Source organism: Haliotis cracherodii, unplaced genomic scaffold, assembly GCF_022045235.1.
Source record: "Haliotis cracherodii isolate W230 unplaced genomic scaffold, xgHalCrac1.p SCAF_1, whole genome shotgun sequence".
Classification (NCBI taxonomy): Eukaryota; Metazoa; Mollusca; class Gastropoda; order Lepetellida; family Haliotidae; genus Haliotis; species Haliotis cracherodii.
Window position 1 is genome coordinate 7744919 of NW_027266264.1, and position 24749 is coordinate 7769667.

At 36.8% G+C, this 24749-nt stretch overlaps 1 protein-coding gene across 5 annotated transcripts in view; it reads left to right on the forward strand.

The window, feature by feature from the left end:
- The window catches only part of LOC139471922 (neurotrimin-like), a 342678-nt gene that overhangs the window by 290007 nt on the left and 27922 nt on the right, over nucleotides 1–24749 (forward strand). For 4 of the 5 annotated variants that reach the window (XM_071254441.1, XM_071254433.1, XM_071254455.1 and 1 more), the window contains 3 exons: nucleotides 12893–13112; nucleotides 16286–16306; nucleotides 18008–18028. In XM_071254441.1, the coding sequence (XP_071110542.1) occupies nucleotides 12893–13112; nucleotides 16286–16306; nucleotides 18008–18028 (262 nt within the window). The remainder of the gene's footprint in view (nucleotides 1–12892; nucleotides 13113–16285; nucleotides 16307–18007; nucleotides 18029–24749) is intronic. The other variant, XM_071254448.1, reaches the window with a different exon arrangement.

Genomic DNA, 24749 nt, shown 5'->3' on the forward strand with positions numbered 1-24749 from the left:
GTTAACTTGGTGATTGCATGTTATCATATTCTTATTGTGTGGAACATTGTTTATAATATCAATCACTGGATTGTCTTGTTCTGGCCACCATCACCCATGAAGACCAAGGTTAGAAACAACCCATGCTTGTCGTAAGAGGCAGCTAACAGGATCAGGTGGTCAGGCTCACTGACTTGGTTGATGCATGTCATCTTATCACAATTGTGTAGATCAATGTTCATGATGTCAATCACTGGATTGTATGGTCCATACGCTATTATTTATGGACTGCCATCACATACGGTAAATCTTGATAATGACGCGAGCGTCAATTAAATGCGAAAAATGCTAGTGGTCTTTGCTCGCATTATTAAACATCGCGTTTATATCAACAATAAGACATTTTGGATAGCAGAAATACCAACTTAGAGATACATTGAAAACAAACAACTATGTATTCCACATCACTGTTTATTGAGCAGCACTTGTTACAAGTATATAAACAATGTCATTCAAACACTAATTACATCCTGTGATTTGTCACTGCTGGGGTCAAGACAAGCGTTCTACTCACTCATGTCATCACTGATCACATAACACAGTGTCTTTGCTCTTTGCGACTGCATCAAAGGCTGATACGAGCCAGCGCGCACTTATTGTTTTAGCTGAAGTACTCTACTCAGCGCTAATAAGCAGTGCTATTTGGTGTGTGATTGGAAGGTGTAAGGTTGGATTAAGGCGAGGATTCTCCTGTAAACCTGACAGAGGACATTTTGTTTAGATATAAATCCACTGATGCTTGAGAGGAGGGGATGTCGCATTCATATTGAGTCGCATTTTTGGCTAGGGGCCAGCGGTCACATTCTTTTGGAGACGCATTAATTTCATGTTTTACAGTATAGTTGGAATATTGCAGAGTGCAATGTTAAACAACCAACAAACAGTGGTATGTTCTACTATGTTGCTTTGTGTGACACTTAACAGAAAACAAACAAACTACATGTGGCAAGTTTGTCACCTACAGTCTTGCTATACAAGTAGAGAATCGTTACACATAACAAGCACTGGCTGTGAGGGGCTGTATCGTGTGATGACTATATATATCTCTTGCAAAGAATTGGAATATCTTTCGTCTTCCTTTTCTTTAAAGAGGGCAGTTTTGTTATATTTCAAGTTTCCATTATTGTTCAAAATCTCTGCATGACAATTAAGATGAAGTAATTGCAGAATTAAGGCAAGTTTATTATATTTTGCACATCTGGATTCTTCATTAAGCACTCAAATCCAGACTATTACTGTCATAAAATGATTCTCTGTAAATCCAGAGTGATAAATTTATCTCCATCTATATCTATCTCATGTACAACGGATGAGAAACTAGTTACAGAGAGTTGGTTGAGGCTAAGCATGAGACTTGATGACCTTGTTTATGTCTTGTAGAAAAAACATCATGCTGAGATAGATCTGATTCTCGGGAAAACATGCTAAGTCAAGTACACATGATTTTATCAACAAGTGTCAGTCATGTGTCTGACATTTTGTCAGTGCAAACTAGAAAAGTAGATTCTTTCTGAAATTTCCTTTTCAAAACTTGGATAGCTCAGCCTCAGTAATAATCCTTCATTGTACTCGACATTCCTCTAAGTGCCAATGAAGAGATTGATGTTTACACATATTAATTTTTATCTGCACTTTGTAGTCAGACGTTCTTTCAGTTTATTAATGCTGATCTTAATGACTTGTCAGCTGACTTTCTGATGACAGAGTCTTTTTATAAAAAAGTCTCTGCTGATCTTTATTTCTGAGTTCCTGATTATTACTTCTGAATTTCTGACAATAGCTCAAGGGCATGGTTTGCCCAGTCGTCAAAGGCGCCGCTATTTGCTGTGCAGAGTTGCATCCCTTGCGCACACTAGCTGTGATGTGGGTTTGAATCCTGGTTATCCGTGATTATGTTTCTAGGTCTGGCAGCACCATACCATGCTCATGGGTTTCACCAAAGTGGTAAATGTCTGAGACCTGCATCACTTCAGGCTTGGCACCTACAACAAGATAACATGCTATGACTGGAATGCTGCTGAAAACAACATCAAACCCAACTAACTCAACCACTCACTCAACCACTCACTCACTCACTCAGCCCCTTACTCAACCACTCAACACCTCACTCAACCATTCCCTCACACAACCACTCACTACACCACTCAACCACTCACTTTGATAATGACGTGTGTCTTTCTGATACATACTGCTGATCTCTATTGATTATAATTTACTTCTGACTCTCTTTTACTTCTGATGATTACCTCACATCCTCTAGTCATACCAATTCTCCATTCTGTGCATTGCTTTAGCAAATTGATTAATAGCGTTGATGTTGAAATCAGACTTCAGGGGGGCCTAGATTCTATAGAGTGATAAGATGCCTTACATGGTAGTATTGGTTGTCCATAAGCGGAATGAATGCATCTGGCAAAGTTCAAATGAAGGTGTCTTCTAAAATGAAGTGTTTCCTTTGGGGCCCCATTAGGCCAGAATGGGGGCACGGGTGGTCCAGTCGTCTAAGGTGCCGCGATTGCTGTGCAGAGTTGCGTCTCTTGGGCACGCCAGAAACCGTTGATTGTGGGTTCGAATCCCGGTTCGCCCCAATTATGTTTCTAGGTTTGTCAGCACCATACCTGAGCTCATGGGTTTCACCGAAGTGGTTAATGTCTAAGACCTGCATCACTTCGGGCTTTCCCACATTAAGCTGACATGCCGTGATATAACTGGAATAAAGTTAAAAGCGGCGTTAAACCCAACTCACTCACTCACTCACTCACTCAAGCCAGAATGTGTGGTACTCTGTTACTCAACACCACATTGCCATCAACATCCCTTGATATTTATTCTCAAGTGATGTAATTCGTTTCAACATAATGGAACCACAGATATTTTGTTAAGTTTATTTCTTGAAAATATCTGTTAAAGGTTCACTCAAACTTTGTATAAGATATGGATGCTCTTCACATTCTGTTATGTCATTGAATGAAGACATAGAAGTTGCAACATCCATCATGCCCTGGACTTGCACCCTTCACTCAACTGGTACAGCCATGCAGAAATACATGTTTAACAGCGAGGTGGTAAATGGGATAAAACAGAGTGCCTCGTTTCGCTTTCCGCCTAACGATAAGGACTAATGTTTGAATTTTTCATGACTTTTCTGGAGGTTCGCTAATGAATCTGGGCCATGATTCCCTATAGACCATTTTCCTAGTGGAATCAGAATTGTTCATCATCAGCAGCATTGACTGAATGCATTAATTGAGAGTTCTTTTGTTACGCGTCAATATGTATTCTGATGTACACATTGCTCTAGGGAGGAACATCCACAATTAATTTGTCAGAGCTAAAATTTCTACTTGATATACAAATCTCATGCTTTGGATTCAAACAAATCCAGCTTGGTTATTACGCAGCACTGTAGTGTAAATAAAATTGCCAGTTTCGTTCTGGGCCAAATGATTGATGAATTTGACATGAAATTTTCAATTTGTGTTTCTATTCTTTGCTAAAAAATATGCTCAATTTGATTTCTCATCATGTGCATTGTGTCTATTCTGAAACTCAAAGTGGATTATTTGCTTCGATGATGATTCCCCAACACTGTAATGCTGCATTGTCAATGATAAAAATCGTCTTCCTTGAATGGAGGATTTTTACTGTGCAGTACAGATATTCAAGTGTGAAGTATTTATTTAGTTTGTAACTTTTGTCATACATATAGTACAAGATTAATAGGTAATCCATGCCAGTGCCATGAAGCATCAAAGGAATGGTCTCTCCAGTAAATCATCTTTATAATGATGATGAATTCCAAAGTCACTGATACACTGGTCCGATTTGTTACTTTTAATAACAATGAATAGGTATGTAGTCTCCTGGTTCGGTCTCGGTTATAAGTTACAATGAGAAATATCCTTTTAGGAATTTGTTATTTCAAAAACAGTCCTATTCCTCTTTTGTTCCATATTAGTTCAAACACATCTCATTTCTTGAAAATCTTTCACACAGGTTTGGAAAATGTGTTTGATTTTATTGATTGTTATTTATGAAAAATACATCATGATTATCTGTACACAGTCGAACCTCGTTATCTTGAACTCTGTTATCTTGAATGTAGCGATATCTCTAAAATATTATCTGGTCTTCAGAATATATAAAAACATATGAATGTACCCGGTTATCTTGAACTTGAGATAAAAAAAACATTGCGCTGTCATGAACCTTGGACTCGGTCCCAACTTTGAATATTGTATCTTAATCTCAAAGTTGGCCTTTTCAACATTAACAGTTTTGAGAAGCGTAAGTAGATCTTGTATCTTTCCACTCTCATCTAACATCATTGTAAAAGTACAGTGCTGTTTAAACCAATTGTTCAATCATTTAGTACATATTTTAATCCAGTTGTAATAGTAATCTTTATTGAGAAATATAACATCATGAGTAGACATGATTAAAAACATGGCGTCACTTTCGGGTTACTTAAAAGTGCGAATCAAAATTGGATTAAAGGAATCAAAACCATGTTACTTAACTCACAATTTCCAAGCTATGAATTAATTAACGTGCATGAGGTGAGAGTGGCAGATTGTTGTTTTTGCCAAGTGGACAGACTAAATAGTGATGGCTGCTGTGACTCTGTGTAGACTACACTGTACATTATTTGTCACAATTGTTATTAATCATTGCCATTGAAATACATTTCAATTTGTCATCGCATACACATGTTGTGTTTATAGTTTTGTGTGTATGCAATCATAATACTAGGTACCTATAATACTGTTACTTGATCTGTCATTCCTCATTTTAATGTTCGGATATCCAAAGTTACAATGCTTGCCTTGCTAGATTCAAGATAAGGAGGTTCCTACTAACCTTTTGATTGGCATTTTAGAAGTTGGTGAGAAAACGTAGCTTGATAAAGGTGTAAGAATCTACATCGAAACATCACTCTATGCACTAAACCAGAAGTTGTTACCCATAAAGTTGTACGTTTTCTTGATAACGGGGTTCGACTGTAAATGTGTTTTCGTGAATATATGGATCAATATAATTATTGAATTCTTTCATTACCATTTATATTGTATTATTGCATATGTGAAATCAAGTATTTCATGTTTCATTGTTACATTTGCAATATATACATGCTATGGAAGTAGTTTCAAGTTACAAGTTCATGATTGTTACATCGTTTTATCAGTGAATGATATGAATGGACTGGAAAAGCATTATGTTAGAATATTTGTTCTAGCAGAAATTACTAAATTGTTCCTTAGAATGACATATAATGACAGTGGTCTTTAAAAGCAAACTCTGACTTATGAGTTAAAATAACAATAGCCATTGATCGGAAACCTGTGATGCAATGTCAGAATGTTTTTAACTGCCAATTGTAATGAGAGTCAACTATAGCTCCAATGAACAAGATATTGACATTTTGTCTTCAACACATGTCAGTGCATACAGATGGTAAAGATTTTCTGTTCAATTTGACAAATATCTATTGATTTTCCAACTGTAAAAACATGGTCATGGTGTCAAATAGTCCTCTTTGTGATGATGGGCTTCAACAATTGTTTATCTACAGTGTGACTGAATTTTCTATAAAGAATATCATGCAGTCTCTCTTTGTTGACGACATGATCAGCAAATGTTTGTTTGATCAATGGAATTGACAAGTGGCACAGCGTAATGATATCCATGTGATATGCCCTTATATGTTACAACCCACTATTAATCATTTGTTGACGCCAATCGACTCATGAAGATTCTGGGGTAGAATGTGTCTTCAGCAACAACTTGCCGTAAAAGGCGACTATGCTTGTCGTAAAAGGCGACTATCATATTCTGATTGTGTGGGACATTGCTCATAATATCAATCACTGGATTGTCTTGTTCAGGCCGCCATGAAGACCAAGGTTACAATTGGTCTTCAGCAGCCCATGCTTTTCTTAAGAGGCAACTAACAGGATTGGGTGGTCAGACTCGCTGACTTGCTTGATACATGTCATCGATCCCAATTGCGTGGATCGATGCTCATGATGTCAATCACTGGATTGTCTGGTCCAGACTAGATTATTTTACAGGCCGCTGTCATATAGCTGGAATATTGCTGAGTGCGGCATGAAACAACAAACAAACAAATGTTGACGCCAATCAAATAGTATAACCACACCATTTACCTTGAACAGATGTGACAAGGGTATTTCTGTTAAAGCCACTGCATTGATAAGCACATTTCCTTTAGAAACCCTGCAGTTTTAACATGGATAACCCTCTCAGACACAATAAACTGACTTCTATCTGACTAGCTTATTTTGTCCCCTTAATGCGTAGCACCAGGCAAGGTAACAACAAGTTCCATCTCTTAATGGTTTTTGGTAAGATGCTGCCCGATATCAGGCCTTCCATTCTTTGGGCAGATGCTCTGTCCAGACTCCGGCTGCAGTAGAGAAGACATGAATTACATGCAATCGTTAAAATGTTAATCCATATCATGTTTATCGTTTTGTATCTCAGCTCAAACATCCACATATACATGCAAAGAAAGGCAATATATAATTTTCACTGACATGTTTATTGAAGAATGACATTAGCTATGTCAATGCTATAGATTTTCAAACAACTTAGTGATCAGGCATTGATTGAAAAGTCATCATTTAGACATTGTAGTGATTCATCCAAGTGTATGTAATTTACTCTTCAGATAATGGCACAAGTTAGTGGTTTTATTGACAATCTTAAGTACATAGTCAGCATGTACGCAATTTATTCTCAGGAACTGTCATCAGTGAAATTTAAAGATTTGAACTAAGCCTCTTAAGGAGGCAAATTAAATGGATGAGGACGCAAATGTCTATCCGTAATGAATCGTAACAAATTTATCAATTATTGTATTGGCCAGTGCGTCTGGTCTATGTGGCAAGATGACTAGATGATATAATTGGCTATTAAGTAAACACTTCAATCATCCTTTTAAGATGTTGACTTCAGTTCTGAACACATTACTTGCTAAAGTCATGAATGTTGATATCTGAAGATACAGTCGATACTCAAATAGTAAATATTTCACTTTCCTATAAATTTCACTTCCCAACACTTATTGAATATTTGACATGCAAATATCCATGATTGATTTTGCATTCCTTTTTGGCAAATATATTCAAAAAGGAACTATTTACTGTCTTAACTTTATTGACATTACGGTACGTGCTGGCGGAAATGCCAGCTTCAGGGTTAAATAGCTGTCGTCTTCGCCAACAACTTGTCATAGTCAGCGCTTTTAACATGTCCAGATTAGAGAAGTTGACATAAAAGATGCTTTAAAATCTTCGCATATAGAGACTTTCAATTTCTCCACCTTTGATGTTGGGAGCCAATATCAATCTCGTTTTGGGACACCATCAGAAATTGATCAACCATGGAAAGCATATTTCTTGAAAGGATCTAGTTAGTTCTCCCTGACAATTGAGCAGTATTAATGAATTATTTTGGAAGAATTTGCAGTTTTTCAGTGTTTGATTCATGAACTATATCCTTGAAAATTGCATAATCATTTTTGTATAAAAATGCTAAAGCTTATGGTTTAAGAACAAGCATTCATTTGACTTAAAGAACTTGAATAGAAACTTCCAGTGGTTCAAGAATTTAGTGCTTAATGCCCAGGAAGTGAAATTGAATTTTTTTGTGATAGCTCAGATTTTCATTTTTTTCAACCAAGTTTACATTTTCTGAGGAATAAAGATAAATGTCATTATAAATGAGTGAGCAGCCAAGCAGATGATCAAATATTCATCATCAATATCTTCAGTATCATGTCACAAGAGACACTTTCATTTACTGAATGTAACTGTTTGGGACTTACGACATTACTCCCTTAGGCAAGGAAAGATCCTTTGTCATGCATGTCTGCCCATCATTTATATGTTGTCGAATAGTATTAGGGCTAATTTCCATCATGTGTCATATCTTTCATGCAGTAGGGCACAATCTGGTAAAAGTAAAATCAGGAAAGACTTGTTTTTTAAAAAGTAGGGACTCATCACTAAAATTTGAGAACCTTGTTTCGAATCCCCACAAGGGTACAACGTGTGAATTTCATTCTTCATGTCCTACATACTGTATATGCTGGGATAAAACAAAAAACACTGCTAAGGTTTTGATTTTGTTTGTTTGTTTGTTGTAAACGCCGCTCTCAGCAGTATTCCAGCTATGTGACGGTAGTCTGTAAATAATTGAATCTGGACCAGACAGTCTAGTGATTGACATCATCAGCATTGATCCACGCAATTGGGATATGATGACATTTACCAAGTCAGTGAGCCTGACCACCTGATCCTGTTAGTCGCCTCATAGACAAGCATAGTCGCCTTTTACGTCAAGCATGGGTTGCTGAAGACAAGGTCTTGTAGGTTTTGAACAGCTGTTAATGAACTTCAAACACTAGCCACCCTTCCCTTTCATGCACACAAATTAATTCAAGCATGAACTGCTACTCCCACGTAATGTGAGGTGAGGTGAAATTGGGTTTAACGTCGCGTCCGAGATTATTGCACTTATACAGCGACGTACATGCGCCTGTGTGTGTTTGTGAGTGGGTGCTTGTACTAGTCCGGACTAATGCTAGCTCACTGAGATACTGCAGTTTAACAAGAATACCCAACTCAGAAACAGTATACTGATCTGAGCCGACCAGTCCTTGCTTTAGCCCCTTAAGGCCCAGCGCCAGACAGGGTAACAACAACTACCATCTTTAACGTCTTTTGGTATGACATGGCCGGGGATCAAACCCCGGACCTTCCGCTCTCCGGGTGGACTCTCTCCCTATAGACCACGGAGGCGGTCATCAATGTAAAGAATGTGCAACTCAACCCTCGTACAGTAACTAAATGTGCTAAAGCTACCAATTACATTTCAAAGCAGCATCAACTGCATAAAAATGTTCCTGGAAACATTACTGAATCCTCCTGTTTCTTTTTATTAAGATTTAATCTTGTTAAAATGTTATCAAACACCAACACAGCTATTTTCTTACAAGATTTACACTTAAGAAATTGGGTCAAAGTTTGTGTTAATAGATTTTCTTTTAATCAGTTGTCATTGTGCTAGTTTCAGCACCTGTAATCAAGCAGCTCATGAATGTTAGATTACTGGGCGGATGGACCTGATTGTAGTACAACTAATTACATTCATCTCCAGTTCTGAACTGATCACCATCTTCGGCAATTACAACGCTTGTTGTACCATACAGGAAATTTAGAGGCCTCAATACTTCTACTCTATTGGTCAAGGCAATCAGAACTCCAGAGTGGTGTTAAAGATACCATTATTACCACAAAAATATGACTGGACTACTCTTTGAAACTACAAATCAGATCAAGATTGAATTATAACCATTCCAGAATCATATTACATTTACATTATTAACGGAGAGAAAAAATTCAATTCTGTCATGCCTTGCGCTTGAAAATATGTCTAAGAGGAATATATTCTACCAAAGAGGAATATTATTTAACTACCATATTGTACAGAAGAAGAATTGGTAAAATCGACCAGATATTACCTCAGACAATCATAAATTTGTGTTCCTTGCACAATCACAAGCTAAAGCTCACATCCACTCTCTTTAGGTCAGTATTACTGTAACTTTAGGGTCATATATATCAACATTGTTTTGATTTTGGTCAACCTTCATATAGCCATCCTTCAAACGAAACTATTTGTAGACCCTGGCATAAACACACCTTAGAAATCTCTTCAGATTGTATTAACAAGGGACTTTTTCCAGTAATTGGGAAACAATTCTGTGTTTTATCAGCATTATGTATACTTATATGGCATTGTCCTACAATTTAGTGCTTACGTTTGACCAGATTGCTAATTTGTAATTCTGTCCAACTCTCTTTAGATGGTCTAGACAATGAAATGGGTATTCAAATACCCTCCTGTGATTTCCATAATCTCATTCCCTGTGCAAGACAGTGCACATTTTTGTCTTTGATGATGGAGTAGAAGCTTTCCTTGGGACACAAGTGTTATTGCAATAATTGTGTTCACTTGGAAAAGTGCATCCTGGTCAGTTGTCAATGTGAATATTCAATAAAAGATGCAGTGCTTCAATCCAGGTAAATGTGTATGCTGTTCACAGGGAAAGTTCAGTATTCATATCCTGTTTTCCAAGCCAATCTGGGGGCATGGGTGATAGTGGATTTGAATCAGGGTTCGTGTGATTATGTTTCTAGGTTTGTCAGCACCCTGCCTGTGCTCATGTTTTTCACTGACAAATGAAAGATAATTTGGAATATATCATACAAATGTTGTCAACATTAAACATGATAAACATTGAGACAAGAATACAAGAAGGTAATGAGAAGATTAAGAGTGAGTGAGTGAGTTGGATTTAATATTAACACTGCTTTTAACAGTATTCCAGTTATATCATGGCTTGTCAGCTTAATGCATGAGGAATGTCTAAAGTGATGCTGGTTTCACGTTTATTACCATGGTGAAACCCACACACGGGTATGGTTCTAACAAACCTAGAAACATTATCGAGGCAAACATGACTCAACCCACAATCACAGGTTTCTGGAGTGCCCAAGGGACACACTTGTGGCACCTTAGACAACTGGGCCCAAAACAGAAATATATAAGACAAAATAGAGATAGAAATAAAACGAAAATGTAATTGAAAGTAGTGGACATGAGTAATGTCTTTGCACAAATTGTATCTCTGTTGGGAAGTGAGCCAGCAGGTGTACTGCATGATTGAGAAGTCTGTGCTTTATTTAACCACAAAGCTGCATGCCATGAATCCCTCCTGCTGCCACTGAAATATAGATATAGGCCAGATTGGGTTCGGCTTCAATTAGCGTCATCAAAGTGGTCACTTTGCGGATAATGCCTTGGTCATCTTTGCTGCCTATTCAAAAGATGTTGAAATTCCTTGCTTCATTGCAAGTGGTTATAGTAATATTATTTCACCGATCCTTGTGTTGTGTACTTTGGGATTTTTAGTTGTCTTAGAATATTTATTTCAGAATTCTGACTATTCTTCATTGTAACTTCATGATATTTTCAGAGTTGTTTCAAAATAGTCTAAAGGTTGTTTCAGATCTTCTCTGCATTTTTTCCCAAGATTGTTTCAAACTAATCTCAGGGTTATGTAATTTCAGTGTTATTTCTGGATATCCTTTGCCACAAAGCAAGGAGACTTCCAAGATAGTCCCAGAATAATGATTTATATTCTTCCTTCCATTATACATAGAGGACAAATGGGCAATTGCACAGCAATTGTTTAACAGTACTAAGGTTAGGCAACTCTTCCAGATATGTCAGTCTGATATGGAATTGTCCATGTATTTATGATTTCATTCACCCAACTCTTTACGTCCATAATGGTCCTGCACATCAGAATCTGCTTCTTCAACATGCTGCACTTATGTGCTTCATCCTCATTCAGCAGAGGAACCCTTTCATTGCTGTGCAGATAAGAGATGTTGTTTGGAAAGTGGCATGACCGTAATTGAATGAATAATTCATCAGGAAGGTATTATCTCAGACTTATTTCCTGTTGTGATGACAGTGATAAGATATGGCCCTAGACCTTCTCCTGTCTGTGTGTAGGGGGTCAAAAACTCTATCAAAATGTGTTTTTACATGTTGCAGTATAATTTGTCTGCCATTTGTATCATGTAAATAGAAAAATAAACCAGAGCCTTAAATTAAGATTCAAATATGATTCATTTGTATGTTAGAATATGTTTAAAAAACGGAGATGTTATGATTACCCGGTAGATGGATGCTGATTTCTCATTTTTTTCTGGAAAGGTCAATGAATAGTTTGGTAATGAAATTATGTTTTCTTCATATTCCTGTCCTCATTCATCAAAGCAATACACATCAAGTCAAAACAGTCTGTAGAGAAATGGAAAAAATGTGATTAGGGAAGATTGTGGCAAATAATTCATATTGTATTGTATGCTACCCAAAATAATACATCATTCCTCTGTATTCAGATTATTTGGGTATTTCTGTGTATTTTACTGGAAATAAATGATGATTATTTAGTAATGTGTTGTCCAAACCATTTATCAAACTGTCACATTTACTTCTGTTTCCATTTCTTAGATCTTTTTTGCATACTTAATCTGAGCTAGTTAATATCTGGTTTCTAATCCTGTCAAATTATCTACTTTTTGTCCACCCAAATGTCCATCATCTTCTTTGATAAATGACTTTAACCCCAAGTTGATGGTATTGTAAATAGAACTTTTTGCAAATGTTTCAGAACTTGTCAACTTTGTATCTTGGGAATCAACTGATATGAATATCAAATAATGCAGTTATCATTTTCTTAGTTAAGGAGCTATCAGATAATAAGGTTCATGTGGAGAGTAAATTTCCAAATTTGAAAACAACCTTGACATTTGAAAATGATTAAACAATTTCTTGATTAAAACTGAATGGCTCAGAGAACCTGCTGGAATGATGAAGGTCACAAGTATAGGCAACTTTTGTTGAATTTTGGATTTGGACATAGCATTGTATTTGGTATGTTGTGGATGGTATTGTCCCTCCTAAATATCACCACTCCACAAATCATACCATCATATATGCTCATCTCACAGCAAATTGTCAAAATTGTTCAAGGTGTTATATTAATGAAGTTCCAACCCCACATGACCATGGCTTACTCTGTAGGTGAGCTACAGTGCCCCAGCTTTGTTTATGATGGCCTATTGCAAATGATAAAATATTGTTTTGAACCTGTATATGACTTTGATATAAACTGAAATGTTTCAGATGACTATTTTCACCCTTCGTTGATTCTGACAATCCAACTGAACAAGTACTTATCTTTTTTCAGGTAGCGTGGCGGCGACTTAACTCTGACCAGTTTCTGACAATTGGCAAGATCACATGGATCAAGCAAGTAAATATGATGGTGGAGCATGAATCACAGCCAGGGGACATAACTACATGGGACTTGTTAATAAAGAATGTCAAGGCTAATGACACAGGGATTTACGAGTGCCAGATCACATCTACACAGGAATATGCATATCACGTACAGCTGAATGTCGTTGGTAAGTTCAAGCAGTGGGTTCAGTCTCATTAGAGATCAATTTGTCCCTTGAAGGATATCATCAAATATATATATATTGTTGTGCTGGGAGATATGTCTTGCATGTTTTTTATACTGGATGGCATTATTTTCTTATTACTAATTTCAGAACGGACAACTTATAAGAGTACTTGTTAAATTCTAGGACATTTTCCTAGTAGAACATAATTGGATGTCAAAATAGCATTTACCCGTATTTGTCCATGGGCACTATTTTCTAAATGATCAGCGATGCTATGCTGCTGAAACATTGCTGATGTGGTGTGATCAGTGATTTGGTAGTGCTGAAAGATTATATTTTGCTTATTGATATTTGAGCTGCTAACCCATGAATCTTCGAGGGTTCCTGAATCAATAAAAACTGGTTTAAGTGAAGGGTAAGTAGGGCAGGACATGCTTACATTTTTTGTGAACACGTGTCATCATTGGTTTTCTGTCAACCATTCAAATAGTTATCAGTGCTATTTTTGCCTTTTACGCCCAATGGAATCTGTTTTGGAGACTGGCCATTCTCTGGCGATGACATTTCATATTTACATTTAAAATTGTGTTAGGCCTTCCACAAACACAAGGGGGCACGGGTGGCCCAGTCGTCTAAGGCAGCGTGATTCGCTGTGCAGAGTTGCGTCCCTTGGGCATGCCAGAAATCTGTGATTGTGGGTTCGAATCCCGGTTCGCCCCGATTATGTTTCTAGGTTTGTCAGCACCATACCCGTGCTCGTGGGTTTCACCGAAGTGGTAAACGTCTGGGACCTGCATCACTTTGGGCTTTCCTCCCACATTAAGCTGACACGCCACGATATAACTGGAATACTGTTAAAAGCGGCGTTAAACCCAACTCACTCACTCACTCACTCACTCACTCACTCACTCACTCACTCACTCACTCACTCACTCCACAAACACAAGACCATCATCAACAGGAGAATTTTTCAGAAATTCAGCATGATCCTTCTACACTGAAAAAATAAATCTACCATTCTGAAAATCATACATATATCATTTTGTAGTTCACATAATTACACAATTTTTACCTCAAGTATTGATAGTAGACATTATATCTGTAAATGTCAATAACGTATGGGTCATGAAGCATATATCACGCTGCACCTATCACCATCAGTACTTTTTAATAAAATCCATGCCCAACTGTATGTATTTGCAACATCATGTTCAATGCAATGACATCATCTCTGCAGTAACTTAGTTAGATCTACATGTCATTCACACAACATTCAGACACAATTTCCTCTTCTTTTTAAAAATATTTCGAGACCAAGTCGCTACAAATATATATTTTACCCCGAAGCAAGGCGAAATGTTATTCCCTTGCACTAAAAATAGACAAGGGGAAACCCTGATGGTCACAGACAAGCTGACTTGGTTTGCAAAATATACTCATATGAATTTCGCAAAGATTTTTGTAAGGTACATGTACTTTTTTTGCTGGACCACAGGGACTGGCAGTCACATGAATCACCCGTCCAAGCCTCATTTTATCGGTCAAAAACTGGTAATAAGCGGTAAATGGGAACACTGAATATACCATTATGTACGTGTGAATTGATTAGCCCAGTAGCCTCCTCTACATTTGGCAAAGCTATGAGGGAAATTAGCCAGGTGTTGGGTTCAGTTTGAAAGCCCGGAGTGTAATTCATGTCACATGGTATTAACAAAGTAAGTTCCTGCCTGGCGTTGTGGCTGCTGTCTTTTATGTAAGAGGCCAGACTTGAATCTCCATGGGGTAGGGCAGCTAGTATTGGAAGTCACAACTGGATATATGTGAAGAGGATTAAATGGAAAAGAATTTGGTCTTAGTTTGAGTATTAGTTGTCCAGATGGTAAAGTAGAATTCACCATTAAAACTTCTTGAGTTGGTCATCTTGTGTCACAGCATTCCAGATAGTATCTGATGGAAATGGAAAAAAAATTTAAATTACGCTGACATAACATCATATAACTGGAGTGAGTGAGTTTGGTTTTACACCGCTTTTAGCAATATTCCAGCAATTTCACGGCGGGGGACACCAGAAATGGGCTTCACACATTGTACCCATGTCGGGAATCGAACCTGGGTCTTCGGCGTGACGAGCGAACGCTTTAACCGCTAGGCTACCCGACTGCCCCATATAACTGGAATACAGTTCAAAGCGGCATTAAACCCATCTCACTCACTCGATCCGAGGTAGAGTAGGCCTTCAGCAATCCATGCTTGCCATAAAAGGTGACTATGCTTGTTGTAAGAGGTGACTAACGGGATCGGGTGGTCAGGTTCGCTGACTTGGTTGACTTTAAAGCCTGATATAAGAATTCCAGCTTTCACATTATGTAAATAGAACACTTTTGTCATTGTGACTGAGCTTGCTTATCCTTGTGACAAAAATAATAATTATATGTTGGACCAGGCTCTGTAATGATGCATGTAAGATGTCCGTTAAAAGTAAGAACAGAAATAACATGCTTCCTGAAGACACCTTCTTGTTACGTGTGTGAAGATAACAGACGCTTCTTACCAAAAACCAGATTGTCTGGCATTTGAATAATGTACAGTCAAATAAAAAAAATAAAAACTTTACAATCCACATTAGTTGAAGATATCTAGATCTGTTCTTGAAATATTGACATCCTTGAATGAAAGGTCGTTTTCTGACATTTATTACTAAAGTTCACATTCTGTTGTAGCAAACTTGAGCTGATAAATTTCAAATTTGTCATCCTCCCATGATGGACTGTCCAACAGCCACAGAAACCCTCTGTGAAGTTTCTTGGCATTTATGTTGAACAGACTTTTTTTAACTAATTATTGTGCCTCAGACAGACATGTCTCTTTTTCAAACACACCTTCAAACTTTACGTAATCAATGCCCATGAGAAATCATGTCTTCTCGAATATCTGTGCCGGCAAACTATTATCAGTCTTTGTTTTATGTACTTTTGGCCAGCCTGCCAAATACTTGTTTTTTCTTAATACAAAACATATTCTGATTATCAATCAGAAAAAATTGTCTCACCTTGAAAAATACAAGTAATGATCACACCATCAATCAGACATGTTTTTTGGTTTGCTTGATAAATGTTAAGAAAATGTTACATTTGTCCTTGAATAATATGGAACTGATTTTTTTCTTCTTTCAGGTCCCCCGATCACAAACCCAGGTAAGTTTACCAAGTTTTATGTTTACCTTACGAGATATTGTTAGTTAAGTCTAATATTAGTACCATTCCGTATCACTAATCAACTGATTAAACTGTTCTCATATGTGTTTGGTAAATACCACAATACAAGTCTCTGTTTGCATGTAAGTGAGGGAAGCATGGGACGTCTTCATACTTCATACAGAATTTATAGCAAACTTCTTCAAGGTTGTTACACTTATACAAGGAATTTTAAATTCATGATAAAACTTTTGCGTGACATGATGATGATTCTAAGATTAATAATTTTTCTTTTAGTCTATCCCTTTAGTAAATCTACTTTTGGTGAATAAGCAAGATTAAAATTATGTAAGATTTGTAACAACTTTGGATAGTCTTGCTGTATAATTTATGTATTCTATGGCCTTACTAACAAACAATACAACTGGAAACTAAGTAATACGATGATAGAAAGGTTTGTATATTACTAATTTGCTCATAATTATTTTTGTAGTAAAAATAAAAATAAGAACTTTTCATTTTTCATCCTAATATTTATTTAACTCTTCCCAAATTGACTCTCAATTTGGGCTTCATTTTGATATTTCTTGATATTCCATCATCTTTATTGTGCTTTATGACTGGAAACAACCTGAGTTAATATCTTGGCAGTGAAACAGAAAGATATTTGATCATTTTAACTTATTCCCAAGACTGATCACCTGTCATTTTGCCATGTGACTGTCATGTGACTGTCATGTGACTGTCATGTTCAACATAGGGACAAAAGTGCACTACCCTGTAGTAAATACTCCATATGTCACATTCCCATCAATACCAACAAGGGATATTTTTACCTATCCAGAATCCAATTATTTTGTAAAGGAACTGGTTCAAAGGATCTGTGTTGGTTATAATTTTGAATTTAATCATTTTATTTTTTCTACATAGAATACGAATATGTTATGTTGCTATTAAGAATTCATTTTGTCCCTAAGATTGTGCATCATTTGTGATAACTCGACTTTGGAACTAGTGATTAAACTGATTTCAAAATATTTTTGACCCAGATAAGGATATTGTAAAAAGTGTTTTTAACAATTGAAAATGCATGACATTTTTAACTACTGTGCACACAAAGATGTCAAAAAACATCATTATCTGTAGATTTTCCCCATTCTCTACACTCTCTGCGTCTTCTGCAAGACAAACCAGTTATCAGAACTGTGCAAGTTTACAACCTCTATTCGCTGTCTCCATTCATAAATAATATTCTTGAGAGATCTTGTTCAGCAAGTTCATAAATGGTTTACTAATGATCATGTACGTATGTATTTGGTTAATAAATAATATTCAGTGATATTCTACACGTGGTATTTGTTTTAGAGAAACTATTTGTTTGGGTTCCTTTTTTACTAGGCATATGTCACTTAAGAGCTGCTTACTGGCAATTCTGTGCAGAGTGTCATATTGTGTTCAAAGTCTACAGATATTGTTGCATATTTGTGTGTGAAAGTAGGTAATGTGGATTTTCATTCATTTGCAATCTATGAACAATAGAACTGTTAGTAGGGCTGACTAAATCCATTGAACCAGTCTTATAGGAGTGTACCAATGTGCAGTTTGTGCGTGCATGAGGTACACATTGTTCCTGGAATGCTGATCCTGTATGTGACTATGGCATCAATAAGCTTATCTATATTTATTTCTGATTTAACACAGATATACGCACTTCCAAACCAGGTGAATAAAGCACAATTTGTGGTGCTAGTCATCAGTTTGTGTGTTCGTCACGTGATCACACGTTTACATGTTTTATCTTTCACTGTCTTTGTGGTGTTCTTATGTTGGTTTTGATTCGTTTATTTTCAAAGAATGACTGGATTGGGCTGTGGATTGACCAATTGCATGGTGCATAATAGGTTGCTGGTAAATGTCCCCTTGTAAAATATCAATAGTTACAATTTAATTTTTGTAGTGTTCTTGCAGTGCCAAGATATCATCATCCTCTCCCAATCAAAAGTTATTTATGATTTCAAAATTCAGTAGTACTTAAAAGGAAAAATAATCAGAAATCGAACACACTTTGTCTTTTTTAACATTGATGACCAGAGTTCACAATAATCTTTAGCATAAATTTACAGTCAATCAACGATGTGTAGATCTTTGATGTGTCCAGCTTCTGGTTGCCTCGAAGTAAATACTTGGTCCCCATAAGTTTTGGTTGTGTCGAACCTTGGATATCTCGAAGTATTTCTGAAGGTCCCTTCAACTTTGACACAGCGTTGTTTGTACTCTGTTTCCAATGTCAAATTCTATGCCAATGAAAGGTTGCTCTTGGTTATATTCCCTGGCTACCAATAAGAAAGAATAGTTAATATTCCTGTCTAATAACATGTGAAAAAAAGCCTGATCATTGGATAACAGTTCTAAAGGTCTCCATGGTCAAATGAAGTGAAGAAGTCGTCAAACTGGAGGCAGATGAAATGTAACTTTTTGAGAAAACTCATATGAACAAAATTTTCACTTGACATGGTTGTATTTGTGAACTGGCCATTTTCCTAATGATGATCAGTTGTGTCATGATTTGTAGAATATAATCATTGTCCACAGAGCTTGCAAAGTGAGGAAATTGTTTATAGATTTATAGATTTCTTCCAAACTATATCCAACATAGAAAATTCATACTGTAATACAAGTAATGATTTGTTACGCCTTTTTTTATTTTCGATTTTCTTCCACAAATATTTCACTTGATCAGCCAGTTGAGACTAATAGTGAACAGCATATCTGGGAATGAGATCATTGTACTATACAGGCTTAGTACCAATGCCATCAATGAAGCAACAAGCAATATGATTAAACATTCAGAATGTACGTACTACCTGTGACGTCTTCGCACTGCATGGTGGGATGCTAAATAATTTCTTGCATGACCAACTCTTGTGTCAACTAGTACATGTGTGATGAAGTGGAACCAATCGTGCATGTGTGAACGGATGTCGTGAATGGTAGATGTATAGTTTTGATTGCCTACATCTAAAAGCATGAACTGTTCTCAGTTCCCTCACATGTGTTAGTCCTGTCTCCGTCCAGTCTCTGTTATAACAGTAGGAATACGGAATTCACAAAACTTCAAATTTAATAAAACATATGCATTTTTTGACATTCTTTGAATGAAGTTGATGGATATATCATCATTGTATTAACACTGTACCTGGGAAAATAAGTTTCTATAATATCAATGGTATGAATTAATTAATGTACCGTTACTTGTTTTCTATTTTGGGAGAACAGTATCATTATGTAGACAATAAGCAGGCGCATGCGTGAGTTTGAACAGGGTGGACATGTTTTTCTTAGCTCCCACCATGGGGATCTCTCTTTCCCAATACAGAGCTAAAATAGGACTGTTTGTACAAACAAACAAAGCGAGAAGAAGCATGAAAGGTATCAAAATTAGCAATAAGTGTTTCTTGATGTGCCTACGGGTTCTGATCTGTCTGAGTTTGCTACTTGTAGCAGATGGTTGTGTCGAGACAAGCCCAGGCCCACCTAAGTCCGGTCCCGCACACAACACCTGAAATCAGTAAACTTTGTCCGTGTCTGAAACAGGATCGATACAGATATCGGCAACGGAAAATGAAAACAGCAACTTGATGGCGATTTTAAAGGACATTAAATCTAACACCACGGACATAAACAATAAGTTTGAGAGACTCGATGACAAGGTCACAAAAATGGCGTCTGATTTCCACGAGCAGCTAGCCTCGCTTCAACATCAAAATACACAACTGAGACTTTCTCTGTCTAGTTTGGAAGAAAAACTCGAGGATCAAGAGTGTCGTGAGCGGCGAAACAACTTAATATTCCATGGAATATCTGGAGAGAGGGGCGAAACATGGGATCAGTCCGAGTCAAACGTGAGAGAGTTTCTGCGCGACGAGTTACACATGGAGAAGGCAAATGATGTTATTATTCGTGCTCACCGCCTCAACCCTGGCAAAAGTGATTCTCCTATCATAGCTAAATTCCTACTGACAAAAGACAAGAGTGATATTTTCAAGAGAGGATGGGAACAACAAGATAGAAATCACCGATCACGTGTAACAGAGGATTTCCCACAAAAAATACGAGAGGATAGACGCGCACTGTCTACCTACTTCCAAGAAGCCAGAGACAGTGGGAAACGACCTAAGATACGTGTTAACAAGCTTATTGTGGAAGGGCAGGTATATATGTACGACCGACAAGACAAGTGTGTGAAGAAGGTGTCTACAGGTGGGGGTACGCATCGTGATGCAAGCTAGGCCCTCTTTTCGCGATCGTTCATGGAGTGATTTGTTTGCACCCAGAAGCAACACACACCTCCTTCAGGGGAGTTAACTCCCAATGTTGACAATTTTGGTAAGTGATGTGACGGCCACGGCCCAACATTTGATATTCTCTCGTGGAATATAGAAGGACTGCGAAAATATGAAAACTCGACATCTCAGGTAAAAAGTCTTTGTGAACATTTTGACTTGATCGCGTTTTGTGAGTCATTTGTGAGACGGTCCGATGAATTCTCGGACTTCTTGTCCGGTTTTCGTGCGCTAAACTGTGTCAGTCCCAAGACACACACGTTCGGGCGATATAGTGGTGGTATCACTGTTTTGATACGCTCTCATTGGCTAGATAGTGGACTGTTATGTAGGCTTTATGATAATTTTGAAAATACTGTTGTACTATTATTCAAAACATCAAGTTTATCATGGGACTCTGACTGTGTTTTGATATTTACTTATATCTCACCCGAAAATTCACCAGTTAATGAGAATATAGATAGTGATGGATTTACTCATCTTGAAAACTACTTGAACATTATTGTTGGGGAACACCCACACAAGCATATATTTCTTGCTGGAGATCTTAATGCAAGGACAAAGGACTTCCTTGACTATATCCCTGATGACAATATTGACTTTATTCAGAGAGATGTTGATGATTATCCCTCTGATACATTTGATATGCCAAGAAAAAACAGAGACTCAGTGACACATAATAATTTTGGCAAAAGACTTGTTGAATTGTGTAGGACCTTTGGTATTCACACATTGAATGGGAGATTGTTTAATGATACAAATGGTGAATTCTGATGTTTCACTCATAATGGATCAAGTGCTGTGGATTACATGATTGCCTCCTCTTCTCTCTTTCCATATTTCTCTAACTTTGGGGGTACACAGGATCACTCCAATCACTTCCCCTTATATTGCTCACTCAATATTCAGGGTACCTCATCTGGTAAATATAGTCAACCCCCAGCCCCAGGTAATACAAGGAGTAACTCCAACTGTAATCTGGAAAAGGAATGTGGAAGCAGTTGGGAGAAATATGTGTGGAATGAAGGTGCTAAAGAAACCTTCTTGCACAAGCTTGAGGGTATATTAGTAGAGCATTATGATTATATCTTACAACTAGCTAATAATAATTGTAATACAGCAGTATCTTGTATAGTCAGTTATTATCAAGAAGCTGCAGAACACAGCAAAAAAGTATATGGTTTAAATTCTAACTTCAGGAGAAATCAGCAGCCTCCCTGGTGGGATGATGAACTTGAATTAATTAAACATGACAAATACAAAGCCCTGAGAGCTCACAGAGATCATGGGGAAGATTTTTCACTTTTTAGACACTTAAGATCAATGTTTAAAAATGCTTTCAGTAGAAAGAAAAACTCATTTCTTGAAGCACAGAGAGAAAAACTGATAGCTGCAAGAGACAACCCAAAGTTGTTCTGGAAACTGCTCAAGGATAGTAAACCATTAAATGCAGTCACTCAATCAATTAATACAGAGCAATAGACTAACCATTTTATGTCTCTTCTTTTTAGGCAGGATCTTGCACTTGATAGCAGTATGTACCATATCCCTGACAATAATGATCTAACAATTAACATTCCTATTCTAGCACAAGAAATATCAAGTCAAATAAACCAGCTTGGGAATAATAAATCCCCTGGGCCTGATGGTATTGCTGCTGAATTTTTAAAGTCTTCAGAGAAACAAATTACACCAATTTTAGTTATTACATTTAAGAAAATCTTTGAGAGTGGTAACTTTCCAGATGTGTGGGGGAAAAGTATCATCTGTCCTCTGTTCAAGTCTGATGATATGAATGATGCCAACAATTATAGTGGCATATCACTCATTGATACCATATGCAAAGTATTTACATCTATTCTTAATGCTTTACTACAGAGGTGGTGTGATGATAACAATATCATTGACTAATCACAAGCTGGATTTAGACCCAACTATTCCACGACAGATCATATATTTTCACTACAGGCCATTATCCAAAAGTATGCATGTAAAAAGAAAGGAAGGTTCTACTGCTTATTTGTAGATTTCTCAAAAGCTTTTGATAATGTTGATCACAATATGTTGTTACAGAGTTTGGCTGATATTGGTGTCTGCGGAAAGTTTTTGTCTATTATTACATCAATGTACAATAAACTGTGTGCCTGTGTTAGAACACCTACTGGGTTATCCAAATACTTTAAGTGTAATATAGGTACCCGTCAAGGATGCATCCTCAGCCCTCAGATGTTTTTAATATTCATAAATAAACTTGTAAATTTTATGGAAAATTATGGAGGACAAACTGTCTTTATTACTAAAGACTGCCCAGCAATATATGCACTTATGTTTGCTGATGACGTGTCATCTATTGCTGATACACCTTTAAATTTACAAAAGAAGATCAATGCCTTGGAACATTTTTGCAATACCACAGGCATGAAGGTAAACTTGAAGAAAACTAAAGTTATGGTATTCAGAAATGGCGGACTCCTTAGACATTATGAAAAATGGAAATTTAATAGTGTATATATTGAAAATGTGTCGTTTTATAGATATTTGGGTATTGTGTTCATGCCCAAACTTGTTTGGACTAAGGCACTAAATACTCTTGCTGCACAGAGTAACAAGGCCATTATGACATTATATAGATATCAAAAGAAAGTTGGTAATATACCCTATCAAGATTTATTTAAGATATTTGATGCTATGATTGTGCCTATTGTCTGTAACGGCGCAGAAATATGGGGCATCTCATATTGTAAAATTATTGAAGATGTACAGAACAAAATGTGTAAATGGTTTCTAAATACAGGTAAAACAACAAACAAGGCAATGGTTTTAGGAGAGTGCGGAAGAGCCCCTCTCCAACTTGTGTATACCACTAGGGCCATCAAGTATTGGTGCAGGCTACTGCGTTTGGACGAGCGCAGACTGCCTTGCCAATGTTATTTAATGCTCAAATCACTGGACCATTCTGGTCGCACCACATGGGCTACTCACATTAAGAATATTTTGTTTAAATTAGGTTTTGGATATGTATGGTTAACACAAGATGTTGGCAATCTGAAGGTATTTATTCATCTTTTTAAGCAAAGATTATTTGATAACCTTCAACAATCATGGTGTAGTTCTATCAATAGTATATCTGATACCTTTTATTATAAACATTTTAAATCCCTGTTGAATGTAGAAAAATATCTTACACTCCCCATACCAGTACATCTGAGAATATGTATGACTCGTTTCAGATGTAGCAAGTTTAAACTTGCAATTGACTTGGGGAGATACACAAATGTCCCTTACACTGAACGATTATGTAAATATTGTATAGAAAATGGTATATCTTTTATTGAAGATGAATTTCATGTTTTACTTGTATGTGAGCGTTATTCAGCCCTAAGAAATATGTATCTTAAACAGTATATCAAGTTTCAAACTGTAACATCTTTTACTGAAATTATTTCATCAGAAAACTTTGATGTTGTATATAACACATGTTTATATCTATATAAAGTCCAACGGCTAAGAGAAACTTAAATCGACTACTTCCTTGGCATGCGTAGTTCATGCAATCAATCATTGTCTGTATTATGGGCCTATGGCCTTCTTACTGAATAAACTGTCTGTCTGTCTGTCTGTAGACAATAATATTTTGTATGTATTATGGCAGTAAAAAATCTGAGCCGTAGGGTCACATTATTTATTAATGTATCTACTGGTATGTCTTGTGACAGAATCAAAACTACACAGCTAGTGGCTTATTTAGAAAAAATGTTTTGGTGCTGTCTATCTTCATGGTCCTGCTTGAAAAATAAAAGGTCAATTTATTGTTGTCTGAGACTATCAGTGGACACATTCCCCCGAATGGAACCAAAAGATCTTGTCTATTTAGAAATATCTTCTGTTCTGATTTTCGATCTTGGTTTACTCTACTATCTATATCCAAACTCGCAGAAATGATGTGTATCTGAAATCCTGCTTACATTGATATGTTTGACAAACCTTGATAAATACTCTCCCCCTTCAGTAGCCTCTGCAGAAAGTCTGAACCAAACACTTCCTCTTCTCTTTGTTTTGTCTTGACATCTGAACCATGAACACATATTTGTTTCTTTCTT